The following is a 21499-nucleotide window of genomic DNA, read 5'->3' on the forward strand; positions in this document are numbered from 1 at the left end:
CATTGCTGGCAGGAATGAGGAAGGGAAGGGTATTAATATGTATCGTTGGTGGAAATGTGAAGTGCTACAGAATTATTGGAAGGCAATCTTGCAAGTTCTATTCAAATTTAAAATATATGTACCTTTTAACTCAGAAATTCCACTACAAGGAAGCTATTTCATAGAAAGAAATGAACAAGTCAATAAGGACATACTTCAGCTTTGCTCATGGTTGCAAGATCCAGAAACATTTATAGTTATATACCCAGTCATGGTGAATGGCTGAATAAACTATGGTAGTACACACTGTAGAACATTTTACTGCCTTTAAAAGAGGTGATTCAGTGATATATTAGGTAATTTGAAGGGATTTTCACAGGCATTGCTGAGTAAGAAAAATCAGATATAGAAAAGTGTGTGTAATATAATCCCATATTAATAAAAGAATGATCATCTCACCAAATATATGCATGTGTACACATTTGCATGGGTGTGTGTGTGTGTGTGTGTGTATCTATAAACAAGACTCTAGGACTAAGTAAGTAAATATGGAATGTTGGATCATGTATACGTCCATTAGCTAGGGGAGGAGAAAGAGAGCAGATGTAGATTTAAGGAGGTAAGATGGGGAAGAGAGAGCTGAACAAAAAAAATTTCTTTAAAGGTGCTAGAAATTGACAAGCTGATCCTTCAAATTTATATTAAAGTTTAAGGGACCAATCTTGAAAAGCCAAAACATATTTAAAAAAAAGAACAGAGTTTTCTACTTATGGCTAGCCAATTTTCCCAGCACCATTTATTAAATAGGGAATCCTTTCCCATTTCTTGTTTCTCTCAGGTTTGTCAAAGATCAGATGGCTGTAGATGTGTGGTATTATTTCTGAGGACTCTGTTCTGTTCCATTGGTCTATATCTCTGTTTTGGTACCAGTACCATGCTGTTTTAGTTACTGTAGCCTTGTAGTATAGTTTGAAGTCAGGTAGCATGACGCCTCCAGCTTTGTCCTTTTGACTTAGGATTGTCTTGGCAATGCGGGCTCTTTTTTGGTTCCATATGAACTTTAAAGCAGTTTTTTCCCATTCTGTGAAGAAACTCATTGGTAGCTTGATGGGGATGGCATTGAATCTATAAATAACCTTGGGCAGTATGGCCATTTTCATGATATTGATTCTTCCTATCCATGAGCATGGTATGTTCTTCCATTTGTTAGTGTCCTCTTTTATTTCACTGAGCAGTGGTTTGTAGTTCTCCTTGAAGAGGTCCTTTACATCCCTTGTAAGTTGGATTCCTAGGTATTTTATTCTCTTTGAAGCAATTGTGAATGGAAGTTCATTCATGATTTGGCTCTCTGTTTGTCTGTTACTGGTGTATAAGAATGCTTGTGATTTTTGCACATTAATTTTGTATCCTGAGACTTTGCTGAAGTTGCTTATCAGCTTAAGGAGATTTTGGGCTGAAACTGGATCCTTTCCTTACTCCTTATACGAAGATTAATTCAAGATGGATTAGAGACTTAAATGTTAGACCTAATACCATAAAAACCCTAGAAGAAAACCTAGGTAATACCATTCAGGACATAGGCATGGGCAAGGACTTCATGTCTAAAACACCAAAAGCAACGGGAGCAAAAGCCAAAATTGACAAATGGGATCTAATTAAACTAAAGAGCTTTTGTACAGCAAAAGAAACTACCATCAGAGTGAACACACAACCTACAGAATGGGAGAAAATTTTTGCGATCTACTCATCCAACAAAGGGCTAATATCCAGAATCTACAAAGAACTCAAACAAATATACAAGAAAAAAACAAACAACCCCATCAAAAAGTGGGCAAAGGATATGAACAGACATTTCTCAAAAGAAGACATTCATACAGCCAACAGACACATGAAAAAATGCTCATCATCACTCGTCATCAGAGAAATGCAAATCAAAACCACAATGAGATACCATCTCACACCAGTTAGAATGGCAATCATTAAAAAGTCAGGAAACAACAGGTGTTGGAGAGGATGTGGAGAAATAGGAACACTTTTACACTGTTGGTGGGATTGTAAACTAGTTCAACCATTATGGAAAACAGTATGGCAATTCCTCAAGGATCTAGAACTAGATGTACCATATGACCCAGCCATCCCACTACTGGGTATATACCCAAAGGATTATAAATCATGCTGCTATAAAGACACATGCACACATATGTTTATTGCGGCACTATTCACAATAGCAAAGACTTGGAATCAACCCAAATGTCCATCTGTGACAGACTGGATTAAGAAAATGTGGCACATATACACCATGGAATACTATGCAGCCATAAAAAAGGATGAGTTTGCGTCCTTTGTAGGGACATGGATGCAGCTGGAAACCATCATTCTTAGCAAACTATCACAAGAACAGAAAACCAAACACCGCATGTTGTCACTCATAGGTGGGAACTGAACAATGAGATCACTTGGACTCGGAAAGGGGAACATCACACACTGGGGCCTACCATGGGGAGGGGGGAGGGGGGAGGGATTGCATTGGGAGTTATACCTGATATAAATGATGAATTGATGGGTGCTGACGAGTTGATGGGTGCAGCACACCAACATGGCAGAAGTATACATATGTAACAAACCTGCACGTTATGCACATGTACCCTAGAACTTAAAGTATAATAATAATAAAAAAAAAGAACAAAGTTGTAGAAGGGTTTAATGCTTCCTAATCTCAATACTTATTACATAGCTATGATACTCATGTGTGATACCGGTATAAGGATAAATATATAAATCAATGAGATAGAATTGAGAGTCCAGAAACAAACCTATATATTTGTGGTTAATTGATATCTGACCAAGAACAATGGGGAAAGAATAATCTTGCCAACAACGGTGCTGGTACACTGAATGTCCAGAAGCAAAAGAATGAAGTTAGATCCCTACCTCACAATATGCACAAAAACTAACTCAAAATGGAACAATGACCTAAATGTAAGAGCTAAAACTATACAACTATAAGAAGAAAGCTTAGGCATAAATCTTTGTGAGCTTGGTTTTCTATATAACACTAAAATCATAAGCAATAAAAGAAAAAATAGATAAACTGAACTTCATAAAATTTAAAAACTTTTGTGCTTCAAAGGACACCATCAAGAAAGGGAAAATATAACAAATAGGATTTTTTTTTTTTTTTTTCAAATCAGATATCTGATAAGGAGCTAGTACCTAGAATATAAAAAATTTCTACAACTCAATAATAAAAAGACAATAACCCAATTAGAAAACATGCAAAGGATCTGAACAGACATTTCTCCAAAAAAGATCCACAGATGACCAATAAGTACATGAAAAAAAAGTTCAGCATCATAAGTTATTAGGTAAATTCAACCAAACCCTCAAGTGATACCACTTCACATCCACTGGAATCACTATAATCAAAATGACAGATAACAATAAGTGTTGGTGAAGATGTGGAGAAATTGGAAACTTCATGCAGTGCTGGTGGGAATGTAAAATGGTGCAGCGATTTTGGAAAACAGTTGAACAATTTAGTGAAAAAGTTAAACACAGAGTTACCCTATTCAGCATTTGCACTGCTAGGTATATATCAAAGATAAATGAACACTTACGTCCACACAAAAAGTTGTACATGAATGTTCATAGCAGCATTATTCATAATAGACAACCGAAAACAACCTAAATGTTGCCCATCAACTAATGAATGGGCAAATAACATGAAGTATACCCATAAAATGAAATATTATTTAACAACAAAAAAAGAAGTACTGATACATGCTACAAAAATGGATGAACCTTGCAAACATTATGCTAAGTGAGAGAAACCAGTCACAACGGATCACATATTATGTGATCCCATGTATGTAAAATGTCCAGAAAAAGCAGATTTATAGTGATAGAAAGTAGGGATGAAGTCAGAATTGAGTCAGAAATATGCTAATTGCTACCATATTTCTTTTTGGGGTGAAAAATTTATGAAAATATTCTATGAATGATTATGGTCATGAATACACATCTCTATGAATATACTAAAAGTCACTGAAATATACACTTTAAATAGGTGAATTATATTGTATGTAAATTATATCTTAATAAAGTTATTAAAAAGATTGCACTAAAAAGAACATGCACATTTATGCATTTATGTAAAATTATATATATATGTTTACATATATTTCCCATATATGTATATGGGAAATGTAAGTATAAGTAAAATAAAAGATTAAGAACAAAACTAAATTCAATTATATGTCAAGGCCACTATTTCTTCACTTATAAAGTAAATTTTATATTTCCAGTTATTTCATAAGGCTGTTCTAATATATGTAAAGCACTTATGCTGGTATATATTAATCACTCAATAAATGCTCTTAACATTAATGATGATAAAAAGATCCTTTCTAAAGAGGTTCAAGTGTCTTTCATACTTACCTCCATTGTAAAACCTATGACTTTGAAACATTGCTCAATTAATTCATACTGGGATTTATAGAAACTATTATTCATGATGTCTTGTACTGTTCTGAGGTGGTCATTTTGTAGGTACCTAAAAAATATATAAAAGGAAGGATAAAAGTCTAAAATTAAGTGAAAAGTGAAAGTATTATTGATGAAAGTACAACCTGGTAGATTACCTGGGAGGCTTATTTTCAGGCAGTTTGTAATGGGCTAGTTTCTTTTTTTCAGCCAAACCAGCATAAATGTAGTAAAATATATGAAAATTTTTTTCTCCACTGGAAAAAAAGATATTTTCAGTAAGGGAGTTAGTAAGAATATTTATTGTTTAAGTTACTTGACAATATAATTATTTGAACAATGACTGTGAGTGCTAATATGGGCTTTTCTGAATACTGCATTTTGGCTTTCTGTGGTCGTTATTGTTGTCATTATTTTCAACAACCACTGTCATTAAATTCCAGACATTATCTTAATCACTTCATAGGAATCATTCAATATACATTTGTGAGTGACTTCCAGGCACTGTTCCAGGCACTGGGGATATAGCAGAAGCAAAACTGTCAAAAATCCCTAACTCGTTGGAGTTTACATGCCAGTGGAGCAGACAGAAAAAAGAATAATGTATACAGCCATGCCAATGGTTATAAGTGCTACATTATCTCATTAACCCACCATAGGCCCCTGAGATGGGCATGTGTTTCCTATTTTATGTAGAAGGAAACTGAGGAATTAGAGCTGTCAATCTCCCCCAAAGCCACAGAGTTGATAATTAATATGGATTTGAATCATGTCTGTTTGACTCCAAAGCCCATGCTTTTAACCACCTTTGAATATTGTCTTTCTGAGGCTTAGTTTTCTTACTTGTATGAGGAATCTCTTTCTTATAAGCCTCAAATCCCATGATTCTGTGGTTCTAAGTAGTATAAATAGCATTTTCCAGATGCTGCAATAATGTCATTAAGGGAATATGGATTACAACAAGGTACGTTTCCACTTCAGGATGTTTCACAACATAATTTCTTGGACCTTGGGGTCTCCTCTCCTCCTTCCCTCATGTCTTCCTTCTGCTCTAGTGGGCTCCAGGGAAAGACCACACTTTCAGGCTCTCTGCTGAAACAGCAGAGGATGAACCTCCTGCTCTATAGTTTCCCCATCTCTACTGCCCTGTTTTACTTCCACTCTTGATGAAACTAGTGGTCAATTGGGACACCCTGGGGTTTGCATCTCCCTGTGGCATTCCCCTTCTCGTCCTCCTACTAGATCCTCCTCCTGTTTGAGGGTGGTCCTCAAACTTCACTTGACTGTTTACTCCATTATCACCAGGCTCACCAGGCTCACAGGTTGGGACAGGGTAGGATTCTTCTTACAGTGTTTAAATTAATTCTAATGTCTCAACCAGAAGGCCTTGCTGTCTTCACTTCTTTCTATTGTTCCTTCTCTTTCCGTTGGTATAAAACTCTCATCCCACCACAAAGCTTTGCATATCACTGTAGGGATTGGGGCAGGAGACACTAAATTGTTGTGGATACTCCTCTTCCTGCCACTCTTGGCAGTGGCCTGAACTGTGCTCTGGGTCCTAAACTCATCACACCCAAGATGGAAACTTCAGGGGCAGCTTGTATCCCCTCTCGCCCTGCTCCTTTCCTTCACCCCCTCCACAGCCTTTATCAGCAAACTTAGGGGCCAATGAAATATTTTCAGAAAAAGAATTATTATTATTAAACTTATTTTTAGTAGAACAGAGGGGTCTTTGAATTCTTTTCCATATGAAGTACATGAAACAGAAAAAAGCCCACTTCATGATATGCATAATTATACATAAACTATTTTACTTAAAAGGTAAGAAAGGACTTAAAAACCTTCCAGGGTCTTCTCCCCCTGTACATGATGCAGTATCATCTCAGTGGAGATGGAAATTTACTGTTGCTCTCTTTAGAGATTATTCATTCTTTCAGTATGTAGAAGTTTTCCTCAGAATCAACAGTAACTCAAATATATTCATATGTATTTACTCTTCCAATAATGCAGTAAAATTTGGAGTTTCAGAGCAACTGTGGCTTTATTTTATAATCTCTAGTTTTGATCCAACGTTCTGCCAAAGCCATTCCAAGAATAATTTTTTACAGAAGCTCAATAAGGACTCCAACACATCACTCATGTAGGTTTAAAATAACATTAAAGATTTGATACTTGTGACACACTAATAACTATTGAAGGTACTCTCTTTGGTATTTCTTGAAAGTTAACAAATTGAAATACTTAATATGAAAGGGTAGAGCTTGATAAGGTGAATAATGCAGAGCTCTGTTCTTCCTTAGTATTTCAAAAGGAAGGAAGACATTTTCTGAAGAGAAAGGTAACAATGCTATTGGTTAGTATGCATTCTGCACTGAAACTCTCCCCTGAGTGAAGGGAGAGTCGGGGGGGGGGGGGTCTTATATAATTAGGGAGGGATAGTCCCATTCCAAAAGAAAGGGGCTATGGGAAAATAAATAGATTTGAGATGTGTATTCAGTTGAATTTGAGATGGTAGCAGGGTATGTGGGTAGTTGGAAATTTTTTAAAAATGTAAACATTTTTCAGTTTTAAGAGAGGGGGAGAAGTATGTCTTTGGGTGTCAATCATGTAGGGCTCTCTGTTGAGGCCATAATGTCAGAAGAATTTGTGAAGTGAGAGAGTGTAAAGAACAAAAGAGAAAAGCTGCAGGGACAAATATTTGGTAAATACACAGTGTGAGACTGGATGGATACATCTAAAAACAGAAGAAGAATTCAGGGAGGCAGGAGAGGAATCAGGAGAATCTAGTCATGGGGCAAAGACAAGTGAAGGTTTAAAGAAAAGGGGTGGTCCAGAGGCTGGGTGCTGAAGTGAGGACTGGCACACCCTTCCTTCAGAACTCATCCTATTCTGTTACTTGTTGCAGTCACCAGTGATAATGCAAGAAACACCAACATGGCCTACAACTAAAGTTAGAACAAAAGTGAAAGTTTCCTTTAGTTCTTGTCTTTTTTCACCACAGAATAATAAAAATTTCTCTACGACTGGCACAGCATATAATTCAGTTTGCTTTCTTCTAATGAAGCACACTGATTGTGCACTTCACTAATTATACATTGTATCAGTTAAGTGCTAACAATGTGATTGCTAACATTAACTAATACAGTGCAATTGTGATTGTTAACACTACTACATTGTTCACAATATACACTAATTGTACATTGTATCAGTTAAGTGTTAACCACAATCACATTTGTATCAGTTAAGTGTTAACATTTGTGATTGTTAACAATGTACACTAATTGTACATCGTATCAGTTAAGTGTTAAAACTTAGACACACAATATTAATGATTTCTTTTCATCAGTTTACATTTATTAGGAATTATAATTTGAAAAGACCTGGAGAAACTTTGGGGAATATACTGACCTTCAACGGACAATCAGAAAGTTAAAGAAACAGGAAAAGAACACACCTCCAAAGCTTACCCGGGGTCCCTAACCATATCAAGCTGTGCTTAAGAACACAGAGCACTATGGTATCCCACACTTGCTAATGTTTCCAGGGGTTCCCAGTTCAGGACTGCCTGAGGACAGACAGAGGGTCTTACAAGTTACCAAATATCATTTCTCTGATTGTGGCCTCATTCCTACTTGTGGATCTTCTAACACTTCTTCAGAGTGAGTTCCACTCAGCTGCTTGCAGGAAGGCCCTCAGGGCTGTCTCATATGTGTGTTCACCTGCTTTGCATCCTGGGGATTACCTGTGCAGCCAATGCCTTTGACAGCCTCAAACGGTGGCAAAGTACTCACAAGGGTGTAGCTTAATTCCTGTGAAACCTTTGAATATTCAATGAAGTGGCCAGCAATCAGACTTAGAAAGCTAATAATGAAGTTTTGCATTCTTAAGGCACTACAGGGTATCCATAAAGCAACACTTTGAGTTTTTCCTTTTTAATCACAGCTCCCACCTTGTACACTCTCTCCTCCTGGATATGCAGTCTCCTCAGTCCCCTTCTCTTGCTATCTACCTGCTGAATCTTAGCAGATGAACTCATTTCTTACTTTCATGAGAGGCTAGAAACCATGAGTGATCAGCAAGTTTTATATCATACTGTGAGCTGTGTTACCACAAGAATCCTGCCTTACTTGGCTTTATGTCTCCTGTGCCTAGCATACAGTAGGCACTCAATAAATATGTGTCAAATAGATGGATGGATAGATGATGGATGGATGGATGGATGGATGGATGGATGGATGAATGGTGGGCTTTGGAGTCAGACAGAAGGACGAGGCTTCAAACTCCAACTCATTCATTGCTAACTTTTTGACATTAAGCGACTTATTAAAATTCTCTTAGTTTCTCACTTTTAAAAGAGAAGATGACACCCTGTCACATGACTGCAAGAATTAAAAGAGATAATGACTATAAGGTGTTTAGCGCAGTGACTGACATAGAGTAACTGCTCCATAAATACTTTTCCCTTTCTCCACAATGGAGAGCACCATGTCTGCCACTTATTTATGTCTCCTATAGAGTCCTGTTAAGTGCTGGGGACATGAGAGAAATGCAATCAATGCCTGCTGAACTAAACTGTAGTAACAGGAGGAAACTGCCGTGGAAATAGCTATAATTTGTATTTATGAGAATTATCTAGCATTGCCTTCAATAGGTTCATTTTATTCTTGAAATTAAGTAGCCTCTTTTAAAATTTTCTCCTTGAAAACTATCAATGTTTAGAAAAGAATTTAAGTCACAGGTTATAAGATAGTACCATCATTGTTAGAAAGGTAATCTAAAAATAAATGTGGTCAGAGATTGAGCTGGGATGACATTGCCTGAGGCAAAAAGTGAAGAAAAGAACAAAATGTCTTAAAAGAAAGGGTGAGTTCATCAAAAAAAGATACGCGTCTGCTCTGATTCTTCCCTACTCCTCAGATCATTCTACACTCTTCTTTGTTTGCTCTGGGACCCCAAAGGCCAATCCTTACAGCCTGCAATCCCTGGACTCCCTTGCTCTCTGGTTTCCATATGGGTTCAGCCAATAGGAAGCACAGGCAGGAAACAGGCGGAGGGAGGAGAGAGAGGCTGGGATGTTATCCCCTTGCTCTCTCCCTGAACGGCTGCATCCCATTAAGGCCATAGCTCTCGACAGGCAGCCCCTGATCCACAGCTGCAGCTGGCACCAGGCACTAGTGCTGCCCCTCCCCCTGCCTGCAGACAGGAAGGCAGCCATGGCTCCTCACCCCTGTTAGTCCATGGGCATCTCACCATTCATTCTTGGCTCTTCAATGCTCATGTGACTTCTGTAAACAGTTTTCTCAGTTAAAACCCTTGAGCTTGTTCTTTCTGTTCAGTACCCTGATTGATAACAGTGCAATTAAGTTTATAATTTGTAAAGGTACCTATTAAGAATTCTTCCATCAATCACAGGTCTAATATTTTCATATTCATAGGTCACTCAAAGCTCCTCTGGAACTTAAAAATGCAATTAAATTAGGTGAAAGAAAAAACATAAAAATGGAAAAAGTGTTATAAATTAAAGACAGCTGTGCTCAAACTATAACTGAGTTATATTTCCACTTGATTGTGAATTTGGAATTTGGAATGCTTTTCCCCAATAAGCAAAGTTGTAAAATTAGAATAGTTCCTTAGGGGGAAAAATTACTTAATTCATAGCATGCCTTAAATATAATCCTGACTATGCTATTTCTTAGAATGCATCCTACAATATTTCAGTAAGCATTAACAGGATTATTTCTGTGGTTACAAGCTCAGGGCCTCATTGTGTAACTCCAGAGGGTTATGTTCACGTGTTATTCTATATGAACTGTGTTCTTGCACTCAGCTCCATAGAATACACCGTGAATGATATCCCTTGATATTATGCAACAGGGTGGTGCCATCTACCAATTAGTTACTCTTAAGTAGTTCTCCCCGAAGGGCCTGAAGGAGAGGCTTACACAATTATGAGAGCAGAACAAATGGTTTTAAGAACTAGCTAAGTTTCCACATCTGCTAAGATCCTGAGGTCCTTCTATTTATGGGCAGCAACGGCACTGACACACATGTCCAGAGTTTTGGGCACTGGACACACATCAATAAATAGTATCTACCATTTATTGAACATCTTCAATATCCCAGGTACTGTGCTATATGTTATTTCTAATCAACTATTAATACTACTATTACTACTAATGGCTTAAACTTATGGATTTCTTACTATATGCCATTCATTGTGGTATATACTATACATACCTTGTCTTAATTGATAGGTAGGTACTAATGCTATTTCATTTTAAAGATGAAAAACAGAGGTGCAGAGAGGTTAAGTAAACTGTTTCAAATCCTACATATAATGAATTACAGAGCCAAGATCCTGTAAGAATCTTTAAGGTTTAAATATCTTACCCATGGTGGATTAAAATGGTCTGGTACCACAATTGAAAACCACATGTGTCTAATAATCATTCCTTCCTCTTTTTTTTTGAGATGGATTCTTGCCTGTCACCCCAGCTGGAGTGTAGTGGCGTGATCTTGGTTCACTGCCAGCTCCGCCTCCTGGGTTCATGCCATTCTCCTGCCTCAGCCACCCGAGTAGCTGGGACTACTGTCGCCCACCACCACACCCAGCTAATTTTGTGTATCTTTAGTAGAGACGGGGTTTCACCTTGTTAGCCAGGATGGTCTCGATCTCCTGGCCTCGTGATCTGCCCACCTCGGCCTCCCAAAGTGCTGGGATTACAGGCGTGAGCCACCGCACCCAGCCTCCTTCCATAGTTTCAATTGAAGACCAAAGGGTAATTTTCCATACTGGGGCTAGTGCTCAGGAGCTGGACTCCAGGCAACTTCTATTCATGACTTACTCATGAATTGAATGACACCAAGCTTGAAGGCACTTACATTAAATAATAATGTACTAATATACAATAAGGCTTATTATGTTACTGTGAATTAACTTGACATATTACTACAATAATGTAGCATATGTTTAGCATAAAACCAACATAAGAAAAATGAAAGATTCTAACTTGCCAAGCTTTTAAACAAAATAATGTAACTACTAGGGTACAAATCCAATGTGTAACGATAGTTTCCTCATTAGAATAACAAAGATGTTCTGTGAGACAGGAGAGAAACTTTGTCATTAAGCTACAAACCCGCAAAAGGAATTCATTCAACTTAATATCAAAGCATTATGAAGAGTATTGATGGCTAAAATCAGTCAGCAATAAAAGGTCAATACGATAAACCTCCTTCTTGAATCTTTAATTTGGCCCCTTGTGTATAAACATAGGAAGAATAGAATTAATACAAATGTCTATTTATATATGCTAGCATTTAAAAGAGAAAAGCATTCAGTTATTTCTAATTAAATTTCACATTAATTTTGTATAGATAAATATATTCTCTGCTATGTCAGAACGGTCTCTAATTTATGCTGTTAGTACCTCTGTGATGGGCTTAGGCTTTCTATCTGGCAGCATAAATTTTAGGTTATTTGTTAATTCCTCTATTGAATGCTACATATATTTGAGAGTAAGACAGTGCTGATGGATTTCTTCATTCTCAGTGGTAAGTGCTTTGCATATAGTAGGTGATAAACAAAATTTTATTGAATGAGAATGACATTTTACTATTAAAGCATTATGTTTGCTTCTGCTTCCTCCAAAATAGGAGAGGTTTGAAATAAACTTACATAGCTTGGTGGATAACTCGGGATTTTTCCAGGAGATATTCAGAAATCTGTGCTCCCACTACAGCTCCAGAAGAGGTGAATTTCATTTCTAAGTATTTTCCAAATCGGCTAGAATTGTCATTTATAATAGTGCAGGCATTGCCAAAGGCTTCTACCAACTTGTTTACTTGTAAAATCTTCTCTTGCAAGGTTCTGTTATTAGCCTAAAGAGAAAATATTAAGATATTTTTAAAAACATAAAAAATTAACTTGGTATATAATGAAATGTCTCTTCTTTGGTAAGCACTTTATGTAGACATAAACATATAAAAGCATGTTCCTGATATATTGGCAGGTGTTACATCCTGGTCTATTTTCCCCCTCCCATACGTGGATTCACTCACTTGTTTTCTTAAAAAAGGACAAGGAGATATTCTATACTTTTCAAATGCAGTTCTGCCTGATTTACAAAGATAATTTATAAGCAGCCTATGCACATTGAAGTACACTTGTCATTCTGTTATTCCTCCTCTACCTGCCTGGGCCCCCATCCAAATAGTCCCCAAAGCCAGAACCACTTTACTTGCTTTCACAGAAGCTGCTAATCCTGAAACTAAGAGAGGAAAGGTAACTCATTAATTCAGAAGCAGAGAGAAGGGAATAATTATGAAAAGTGAGAACAGCTTGGAAGTATGAATGGGAGGAGTGGAAACCAGGTCAAGGTTAGCAGGCTTACATGGCTCTACCTCTATTTCTTCCCCATCTCTTATGCTCCTCTTCTCAAACAAGTATGTTCCATGTTTCTTTTTTACTACTTTAGTTGAAATTCTACTGAGTAGAAATTTATTTGGGTTAATAGCCAATCACTTTTACAAAGGCATTCCAACCTCTGCCCCCCGAGGTGTAGGGAGGTATTAGTTATTCACAACTTGGCAGAAGTTAGCTTAAGTAGATTATTTTCAGTGTAATATCTACTTTAATACTTTACCAAGATCAACTATGTTAGACTTATTGCAAATTTTCTATGTTGAGGGAGAACAGTGGAAGCTATTTCTGGAACACAGGCTACATTAGAATTTGAGTGGGTTGGAGGGGGCATTCACAATGAAGTTTTCAGGCTGTGTAAGAACTTTGAGTATCTTATAAAAGAGGAAATAAGGGGTGAGAAAAGAGCATAGTAATTTGGGGGATGAACTTGGCTCTTTTAAAATGTTTTGGGCTGGGCTTGCACCCATGATAAAGGTGAGATAATATTTTCATTGGCATATATTGAATAGCAGTGACCTGCTAAGTAAGATTTGGAAGACTGCATATTTCAAAGGTAAGTTCTATCTACCAAACACCTCGTTTTTCCATCTGGTAAATCCTTATCAAGGACATAAATTAAAACAAGATAAGATGTGATAAGGGTAGGAATCTGAAAATACATATATACCTATCCCCAATTAACATTAATCTAAAACAAGACAAAGAGATTAGATTAAGGAGTTTGCTGACATCTACAGAACCACATTCACACACAATTAATTTATCACTGATGAGAACCTCTATCAGCCCGCAGATCAGGACAGAATAGCAAGACCTGCGAGTAAATTCATTCAGGTGTTCAGCTCCTCTACACCAGGATAATATGCTATGCCTCACTGCCCCCGCGCCCCACATTAAATCTTATCTCACCATTGTGAAAACCTTTTAAAATGATACTTCTAGAAGGAGAGAGTGGTTGATGGGCAAGGGGGAAGAAAAGGCTGAGATGAGACATCTGGGGTAGCGCCACTTTTTTTTTAGGTCTCTCCTGGCTCTTCCACTCCCGAGAGGGTCACAAGTCTGCTAAGTAGAGGTTATATTAAGCCACTGGGTCAAGACTTCTGATAGAACATATTAAAACCACTCAATTATTTTTTAACAGGAACATGGAATTCTTCCTACTCATCATTTTGAAAATGAATTAGGAGTGACATCAAGATGGTTGGCCAGAAGCTCCTAGTGCTCTCCCTCTGATATGGTTTGGCTCTGTGTCCCCACCCAAATCTCATGTCAAATTGTAATCTCCATGTGTCGGGGGAGAGGGCCTGGTGAGAGATGATTAGATCATGGGGGCGGATTTTCCCCCTCACTGTTCTTGTGATAAGGACTGAGTTCTCATGAGATCTGATGGCTTGAAAGTGGCATTTCCCCCTTTGCTCCCTCTTCCTTTCTCTCCTGCTTTGCTGTGCTTGCTTCCCCTTCACCTTCTGCCCATGATTGTAAGTTTTTTGAGGCCTTCCCAGCCATGTGGAACTGTGAGTCAATCACACCTCTTTTCTTTATAAATTACCCAGTCTCAAGTAGCTCTTTATAGCAGTGTGAGAATGGATAATACACCTTCAAGCCCCCACCTACCTGCAAATGAGTAAACAAGTACATTTAAACCAAAATAACTAAAGGAGCACGCTGGAGAACAGCAAAAAACCAGCCAGTAGAAATCCTGTAGAGCACAGAAACCCAGGATGGCCACATAGAGAAGGAAAGGAAACACCTTACCTTTACCACATCATGCCCCAAGTGGGGATCAGCTCACAACCAGGAAGGAAGGACAGCTCCCTGCAAGGAAAGGTGAGCAAGATACCCCCAGCAACCTCTCTCACTACTGTGGACACTTGCAGTCATTGCTACTGGAGACTCCTGCAGTCCTCACAGGCTCTGAGCTTGGCTGAGGGAGCTGTCTTGCACCAGAGCTGAGGCAGCACCCCACCCTCAGAGGGCCTCAGGCCTCCTGAACACTGAAGTAGTTGCTGCCACCACACATCACAGGTGAGGTGGTACCTTGCATCCTGGGGCTCCAAGCCTCTGGCACACCTAAGCAGGAGCACCTCCTAGCACCACAGATGATCAAATATGTGGAAATTAAACAATGTACTGCTGAACAGCCAATTGGTCAAAGAAGAAAGTAAAAGGGAAAGTAAAAAATACCTGAGACAAACAACAAGGAAAACACAACATACCAAGCCTATGGAATGTAGCAAAAGCAATTCTAAGAGAGAGGTTTGTAGCAATAAATTCCTACGTTAAAAAAGAAGCAAGCTCCAAAATAGATAGTCTAGCATTATGCCTCGAGGAACTAAAAAACGAAGAAAAAGTTAAAGCCAAAATTAGCAGAGGAAAGGAAAAAAATCAAAACCTAAGCAAAAGTAAATCAAATAGAGAAAGGAAAAACTATAAAAAGAATCAATAAAACTATGAGTTTTGCTTTTGAAAAAAATAAGACCGACAAACCCTTAGCTAGTCTAAGAAAATAAGAGCGATGACTAAGATAAGTAAAATAAAAAATGCAAGTACAGAAATTACAACAGACGTATCAGAAATAAAAAGGATCATAGGGACTATTATGAACAATTATCTATAAACAATTTGGGTAGCTTGGAGGAAGTAGATAAATTCTTAGAAAAATACAACCTACCAAAATTGAGTCAGAAAGAATTAGAAAGCCTGAACAGACCAAAAACAAATAAAGAAATTGAAGAAGTAATCAAAACCTCCTAACAAAGAAAAGCCTAGGATAAGGTGGCTTCACAGCTGAATTCCACCAAACATTTGAAGAAAATCAATACCAATACTTCTTAAACTCTTCTAAAAAGTAGAGCTAGGCCAGGCACAGTGTGGCTCATGTCTGTAATTCCAGCATTTTGGGAGGCCAAGGTGGGAAGATAGCTTGAAGCCAGGAGTTTGAGACCAGCCTGGGCAACAAAGTAAGACCTCATCTGAACAAAGAATTATAAAATTAGCTAGGTGCACTGGCACAGGCCTGTAGTCCCAGCTACTGGGAAGGCTGAAGCAGGAGGGTCACTTGAGCCCAGGAGTTCAGACACTGCAGTGAGCTATGATTATGCTACTGTACTCCAGCCTGGGTGACAGAGTGAGACTGTCTCTAAGAAAAGCAAATTAATAAATAATAAAAAATAGAGCCAGAGGGAATACTTTCAACTACACTTTATGAGGCCAGTATTACTTTACTACCTAAGCCAGAAAAAGGTATCAGAAGAAAAGAAAACTACAGGCCAGTTTCTCTGATGAACACTGATGCAAAAATTCTCAATAAAATATTAGCAAACCAAATCCAATAACACATTAAAAAGATTATATATCATGTCCAAGCAAAATCTATCCCTGGCATGCAAGTCTAGCTTAACATATGCAAATCAAACAATGTGATTCAACATATTAACAGAATCAAAGATAATAACCACATAATCATCTCAATTGATGCAGAAAAAAGTATCTGACAAAGTCCAACACCGCTTCTTTTTTTAATTTTAAAAGTGGAAGCTGTATTCCATTTTCCTATGAGATTATAAAAAGAAAAGCATTTACTAAGGTATAATTCATAAGAGGCCTTTCTATAGCTATTTATCTTTCTATTGACAGAATGTCCCAGATTCTTATGATCTACCTAGAAATTGCTGGTCTTGCTGTGATTTCCACTAAGTAGCAGTATTCTGCAGGAAGAAAAAGGACATTTTGGAAGGAATGAAGTATTCTTTGGCATAACCATTTTCATTCCCAAAGAATACAGGAGCTACCTACAATTATATAAAATTTTCTTAGGCAATAGAAAAGCAGTATTAAGCAAAGTGGTAATAGGTTTCTTTACCTTGAAAAGACACAATTTTTAACATTTTTCAACCACAGAATAATCTACATCATATGTATGAGTTATAGAAGACCATTTAAGATACCACAACATCTTTTCTTGATGTGGACTCTCAACAGTTTAGGTATAGAAAGTTCCTCAACATAATACAGGCAATGTATGAAAAATCCACAGCTAACATTATAATCCATGAGGAGAAACTAAAAGCTTTTCCAATAGTATCTATTACAACGCAAAAAAATACTCACTCTCATGACTTCTATTCAACATAGTACTGGAAGTACTAATAAGAACAATCAGACAAGATAAAGAAATAAAAGGCACTCAAATCAGAAAGGAAGAAGTTGAACTGCAGTCAACCATGGTCTAAAACTATTAAATGAAAAATTCCAGAAATAAATAATTTCTAAGTTTTAAATTGCATGCCATTCTGAGTAGTGTGATTAAATCTGTGCCACCGCATTCTGTCCCACCTGGAAAGTGAATCCTTCCTTTGCCCAACGTATCCACGTTGTATATGCTACCCACCTGTCAGCCAACTTAGTAGCCTAGCCCTCTCAGTTATCAGATCAGCTGTCACAGTATCACAGTTCTTGCCATCAAATTATCTTTATTTTACTTAATGGCCCCAAAGCACAAGAGTAGTGATGCTGACAATTTGAATATGTCAAAGAGAAACCATATTTGCCTGCTTGAAGTGAAAAGGTGAAAGTTCTTGACTTCATAAGGGAAGAAAAAAAATTGTATGTTGAGGTCTACTATCTGTTAAATTGTGAAGAAGGAAAAAGAAACTTGTGCTAGTTTTACTGTCACATATCATATTGCAAAAGTCATAGTCATAGTGCATGATCAGTACTTAGTTAAGAAGGCATTAAATTTGTGGGTGGAAGACATGAACAGAAAATGTTTTCTGATTGGTGTCAGTGGTTGAACCAGAAAGCATTGAGCCTACACAAAGAAGTCAGCAAGGAATCCCCTAAAACAAGTGACACTAAGGTATTTTGAGAGAGAGAGAGATCATATTCATATGACCTTTATTACAGTATAGTGTTATATTTTATTTTTAGTTATTGTTAATCTTGTATTGTGCCTAATTTATAATTTAAACTTTATCATAGGGATGTTTAGGAAAAAACAGTATATATAGGGCTTGATATTATCTGCAAGTTTCTGGCAACCACAAGTGTATCTTGGATCATATCCCCTGTGGGGATAAGTGGAGACTACTGCTTTTGCAGATAACATGATCCTACCTGTAAAAAGCCCCAAATATCCCACAAAATAACTGTTAGAAGTAATAATTCAATAAAATTTTAGGATACAAAATCAACATATAAAAGTAAATAACATTTTTATACATAAATAACAACCTAACTGAAAAAGAAATCAAGAAAGCAATCCCATTAACAAAAGCATAAAAATAAAACATTAGGAATAAATTTAACCAAGGAGGTGAAAGATCTATACACTGAAAACTATAAAACAGTGATGAAAGAAGTTGAGGAAAACACAAATAAATGAAAATATATCTCAGGGATCAGAAGAATTAATGTTGTTAAAATATCCATACTACTCAAATATACAGAATCAATGCAATCCTTATCAAGATCCCAAGGCATTCTTCACAGAAATAGAAAAAAACAATCCTAGGAAGGGTCAATCATCATAGTAGATGGGAGACAGGACTGGACTGCAGCTCCAGACAGAGCAGCGTACAGAGGCTTGCACTGTGAATTTTAGCTCCAGATTAACTGCAAGAACAAACCAGCAATCTCAAGAGGACTCACAGACCCTCTGAAGGAAGTGGACCGCTCCTGCAGGACCTGGGAGACCTTCCAAATACTGTGAGTGCCCCAACTGCAGAAGTGGGAGAGGAAGACCCTCCTCTCCTGAACACACATCCCCACTGGAGAAGCTGAGAAGCTGAAGGTGGGAGAAGTTTCTGACTTTACATGGAACTGAATCCATTTGGAGAGCCAAGTGAAATATAGGGGTAGAGGAAGCAGCAGAAAAACCCTGGGAGCTTCCTGGGTCCCCTAGCAGGCCACTCCTGCCTGGCACCACAGGGATCCAAGGGGAGGGTGGCCAGAGGAGCAGAGGGTAAAACTGCACAGGTAGAAGGAAATCTTCAGCTGAACTTTGTAACAGTTTGACCTGGCAAGAAGCCTGGCCAGAACTCGGGGGAGGGTGCAGATCTGGTGTGTAGACTCCACAAGCAGGGGAAGAGCCAAGCACTTTTCTTTTGCAGCTGGGAGGAGGATAGCCTGGGGCAGGTTTTCAAGCCCATTTCACCCTCTGCCTGGAAACAGACTCAGCTGTTGCGGGGGGCATGGTGGGAGTGAGATCCACTCTTCAGTTTGTGTGGGAGCTGGGTGAGGCCTTTGACTGCCAGCTTTCCTCCATTTCCCTGACAACCTGCATGACTCAGCAGAAGCAGTCATAATCCCCCTAGGTACCCAACTCCAGGGACCTGGGAATCTCACCCCCATCCCACACAGCAGCCACAGCAAGACCCGCCCAAGGAGAGTCTGAACTCTGACACACCTGGCCCTGCTCCCACCTGATGGTCCTTCCCTACCCACCCTGGTAGCGGAAAAAAAAGGGCATATAATCTTGGGAGTTCTAGGGCCCCACTCACGGCCAGTTCCACCCCATACTACCACAGCTGATACTTCCTGAAAGTGCCACCTCCTGACAGGAGGTCAACCAGCACAAAAATAGAGCATTAAATCATCAAAGCTAAGAACCCTCATCGAGTCCACTGCACTCCCCCCATCACCTCCACCAGAACAGGTGCTGGTATCCATGGCTGAAAGACCCATAGACAGTTCACATCACAGGACTCTGTGTGGACAACCCCCAGTAGCAGCCCGGAGCTGGGCAGACTTGCTGGGTGGCTTGACCCAGAAGAGAGACAACAATCACTGCAGTTCAGCTCACAGGAAGCCACATCCATAGAAAAGAGGAAGAGAACTACATCGAGGGAACACCCTGTGGGACAAAAGAATCTGAATAACAGCCTTCAGCCCTAGACTTTCCCTCTGACAGGGCCTACCCAAATAAAAAGGAACCAGAAAACCACCCCTGGTAATATGACAAAACAAGGCTCTGCAACACCCCCCCCCACCAACAACAAAAAAAATCACACTAGTTCACCAGCAATGGATCTGAACCGAAAACAAACAAACAAAAAAGATTTACCTGAGAAAGAATTCAAGAGGTTAGTTATTAAGCTAATCAGGGAGGGACCAGAAAAGGTGAAGCTCAATACAAGGAAATCTGAAAAATGATAAAAGAAGTGAAGGGATAAATATTCAAGGAAATAAATAACTTAAAGAAAAAGCAATCAAAAATTTGGGAAACTTTGGATACACCTTCAGAGATGCAAAATGCTGTGAAAAGTCTCAGCAATATAACTGAACAAGTAGAAGAAAGAAATTCAGAGCTCAAAGACAAGGTCTTCAAATTAACCTAATCCAACAAAGACAAAGAAAAAAGAACAAGAATAAGAAAATATGAACAAAGCCTCCAAGAAGTCTGGGATTATTTTGGTTAAACAACAAAACCTAAGAATAATCGCTGTTCCTGAGGAAGAAGAGAGTTCTAAAGGCTTGGAAAATATATTTGTGGGGATAATCAAGGAAAATTTCCCTGGCCTTGCTAGAGACCTAGACATCCAAATACAAGAAGCACAAAGAACACCCGGGAAATTCATCACAATAAGGTCTTCATCTAGGCACACTGTCATCTGATCAGGTTATCCAAAGTTAAGATGAAGGAAAGAATCTTAAGAGCTGTGAGACAGAAGCACCAGGTAACCTATAAAGGAAAACCTACAGATTAATGGCAGATTTCTCAGCAGAAACCTTACAAGCTAGAAGGAATTGGGGCCCTATTTTCAGCCTAATCAAACAAAACAATTATCAGCCAAGAATTTTGTATCCAGCAAAACTAAGCATCATATACGAAGGAAAGAGACAATCTTTTTCAGATGAACAAATGCTGAGAGAATTCGCCATTACCAAGCCACCACTATAAGAACTGCTAAAAGGAGCTCTTAAATCTTAAAATGAATCCTGGAAGCACATCAAAACAGAACCTCTTTAAAGCAAAAAATCACACAGGACCTATGAAACAAAAATACAAATTAAAAGCAGAAACAAAACCAAAAACTAAAGTACTGGGCAACAAATAGCATGATGACTGCAAGGGTACCTCACATCTCAATACTAACATTGAATGTAAATGTCCTAAATGCTCCACTTAAAAGATACAGAATTGCAGAATAGATAAGAACTCAACAACCAATTATCTGCTGCCTTCGGGGGACTCACCTAACACATAAAGACTCACATAAACTTAAAGGGGTGGAAAAAGGCATTTCATGCAAATGGACACCAAAAGCGAGCGAAGTAGCTATTATTATATCAGACAAAACAAACTTTAAAAGAGACAAAGAGGAACATTATATAAAGATAAAAGGCCTTGTCCAAGAGGAAAATATCGCAATCCTAAACATATATGTGAAAGGACACAAACACGTCACAGCCTTGAGCAATGCCTCCACTTCCTGGGCCCGACACAAACACGTCACAGCCTTGAGCAATGCCTCCACTTCCTGGGCCCGACACAAACACGTCACAGCCTTGAGCAATGCCTCCACTTCCTGGGCCCGACACAAACACGTCACAGCCTTGAGCAATGCCTCCACTTCCTGGGCCCGACACAAACACGTCACAGCCTTGAGCAAT

General features: G+C 38.4%; 1 protein-coding gene across 1 annotated transcript in view; it reads right to left on the minus strand.

The window, feature by feature from the left end:
• Positions 1–21499, minus strand: part of MYO3A (myosin IIIA) — a 292667-nt gene that overhangs the window by 129459 nt on the left and 141709 nt on the right. The window contains exons 15-17 of the mRNA XM_030940862.1: positions 12140–12342; positions 4620–4718; positions 4417–4531 (exon numbers count right to left, since the gene is read on the minus strand). Coding sequence (XP_030796722.1) covers positions 4417–4531; positions 4620–4718; positions 12140–12342 — 417 coding nt within the window. The remainder of the gene's footprint in view (positions 1–4416; positions 4532–4619; positions 4719–12139; positions 12343–21499) is intronic.

Source organism: Rhinopithecus roxellana, chromosome 11 (assembly GCF_007565055.1).
Source record: "Rhinopithecus roxellana isolate Shanxi Qingling chromosome 11, ASM756505v1, whole genome shotgun sequence".
Lineage (NCBI taxonomy): Eukaryota > Metazoa > Chordata > Mammalia > Primates > Cercopithecidae > Rhinopithecus > Rhinopithecus roxellana.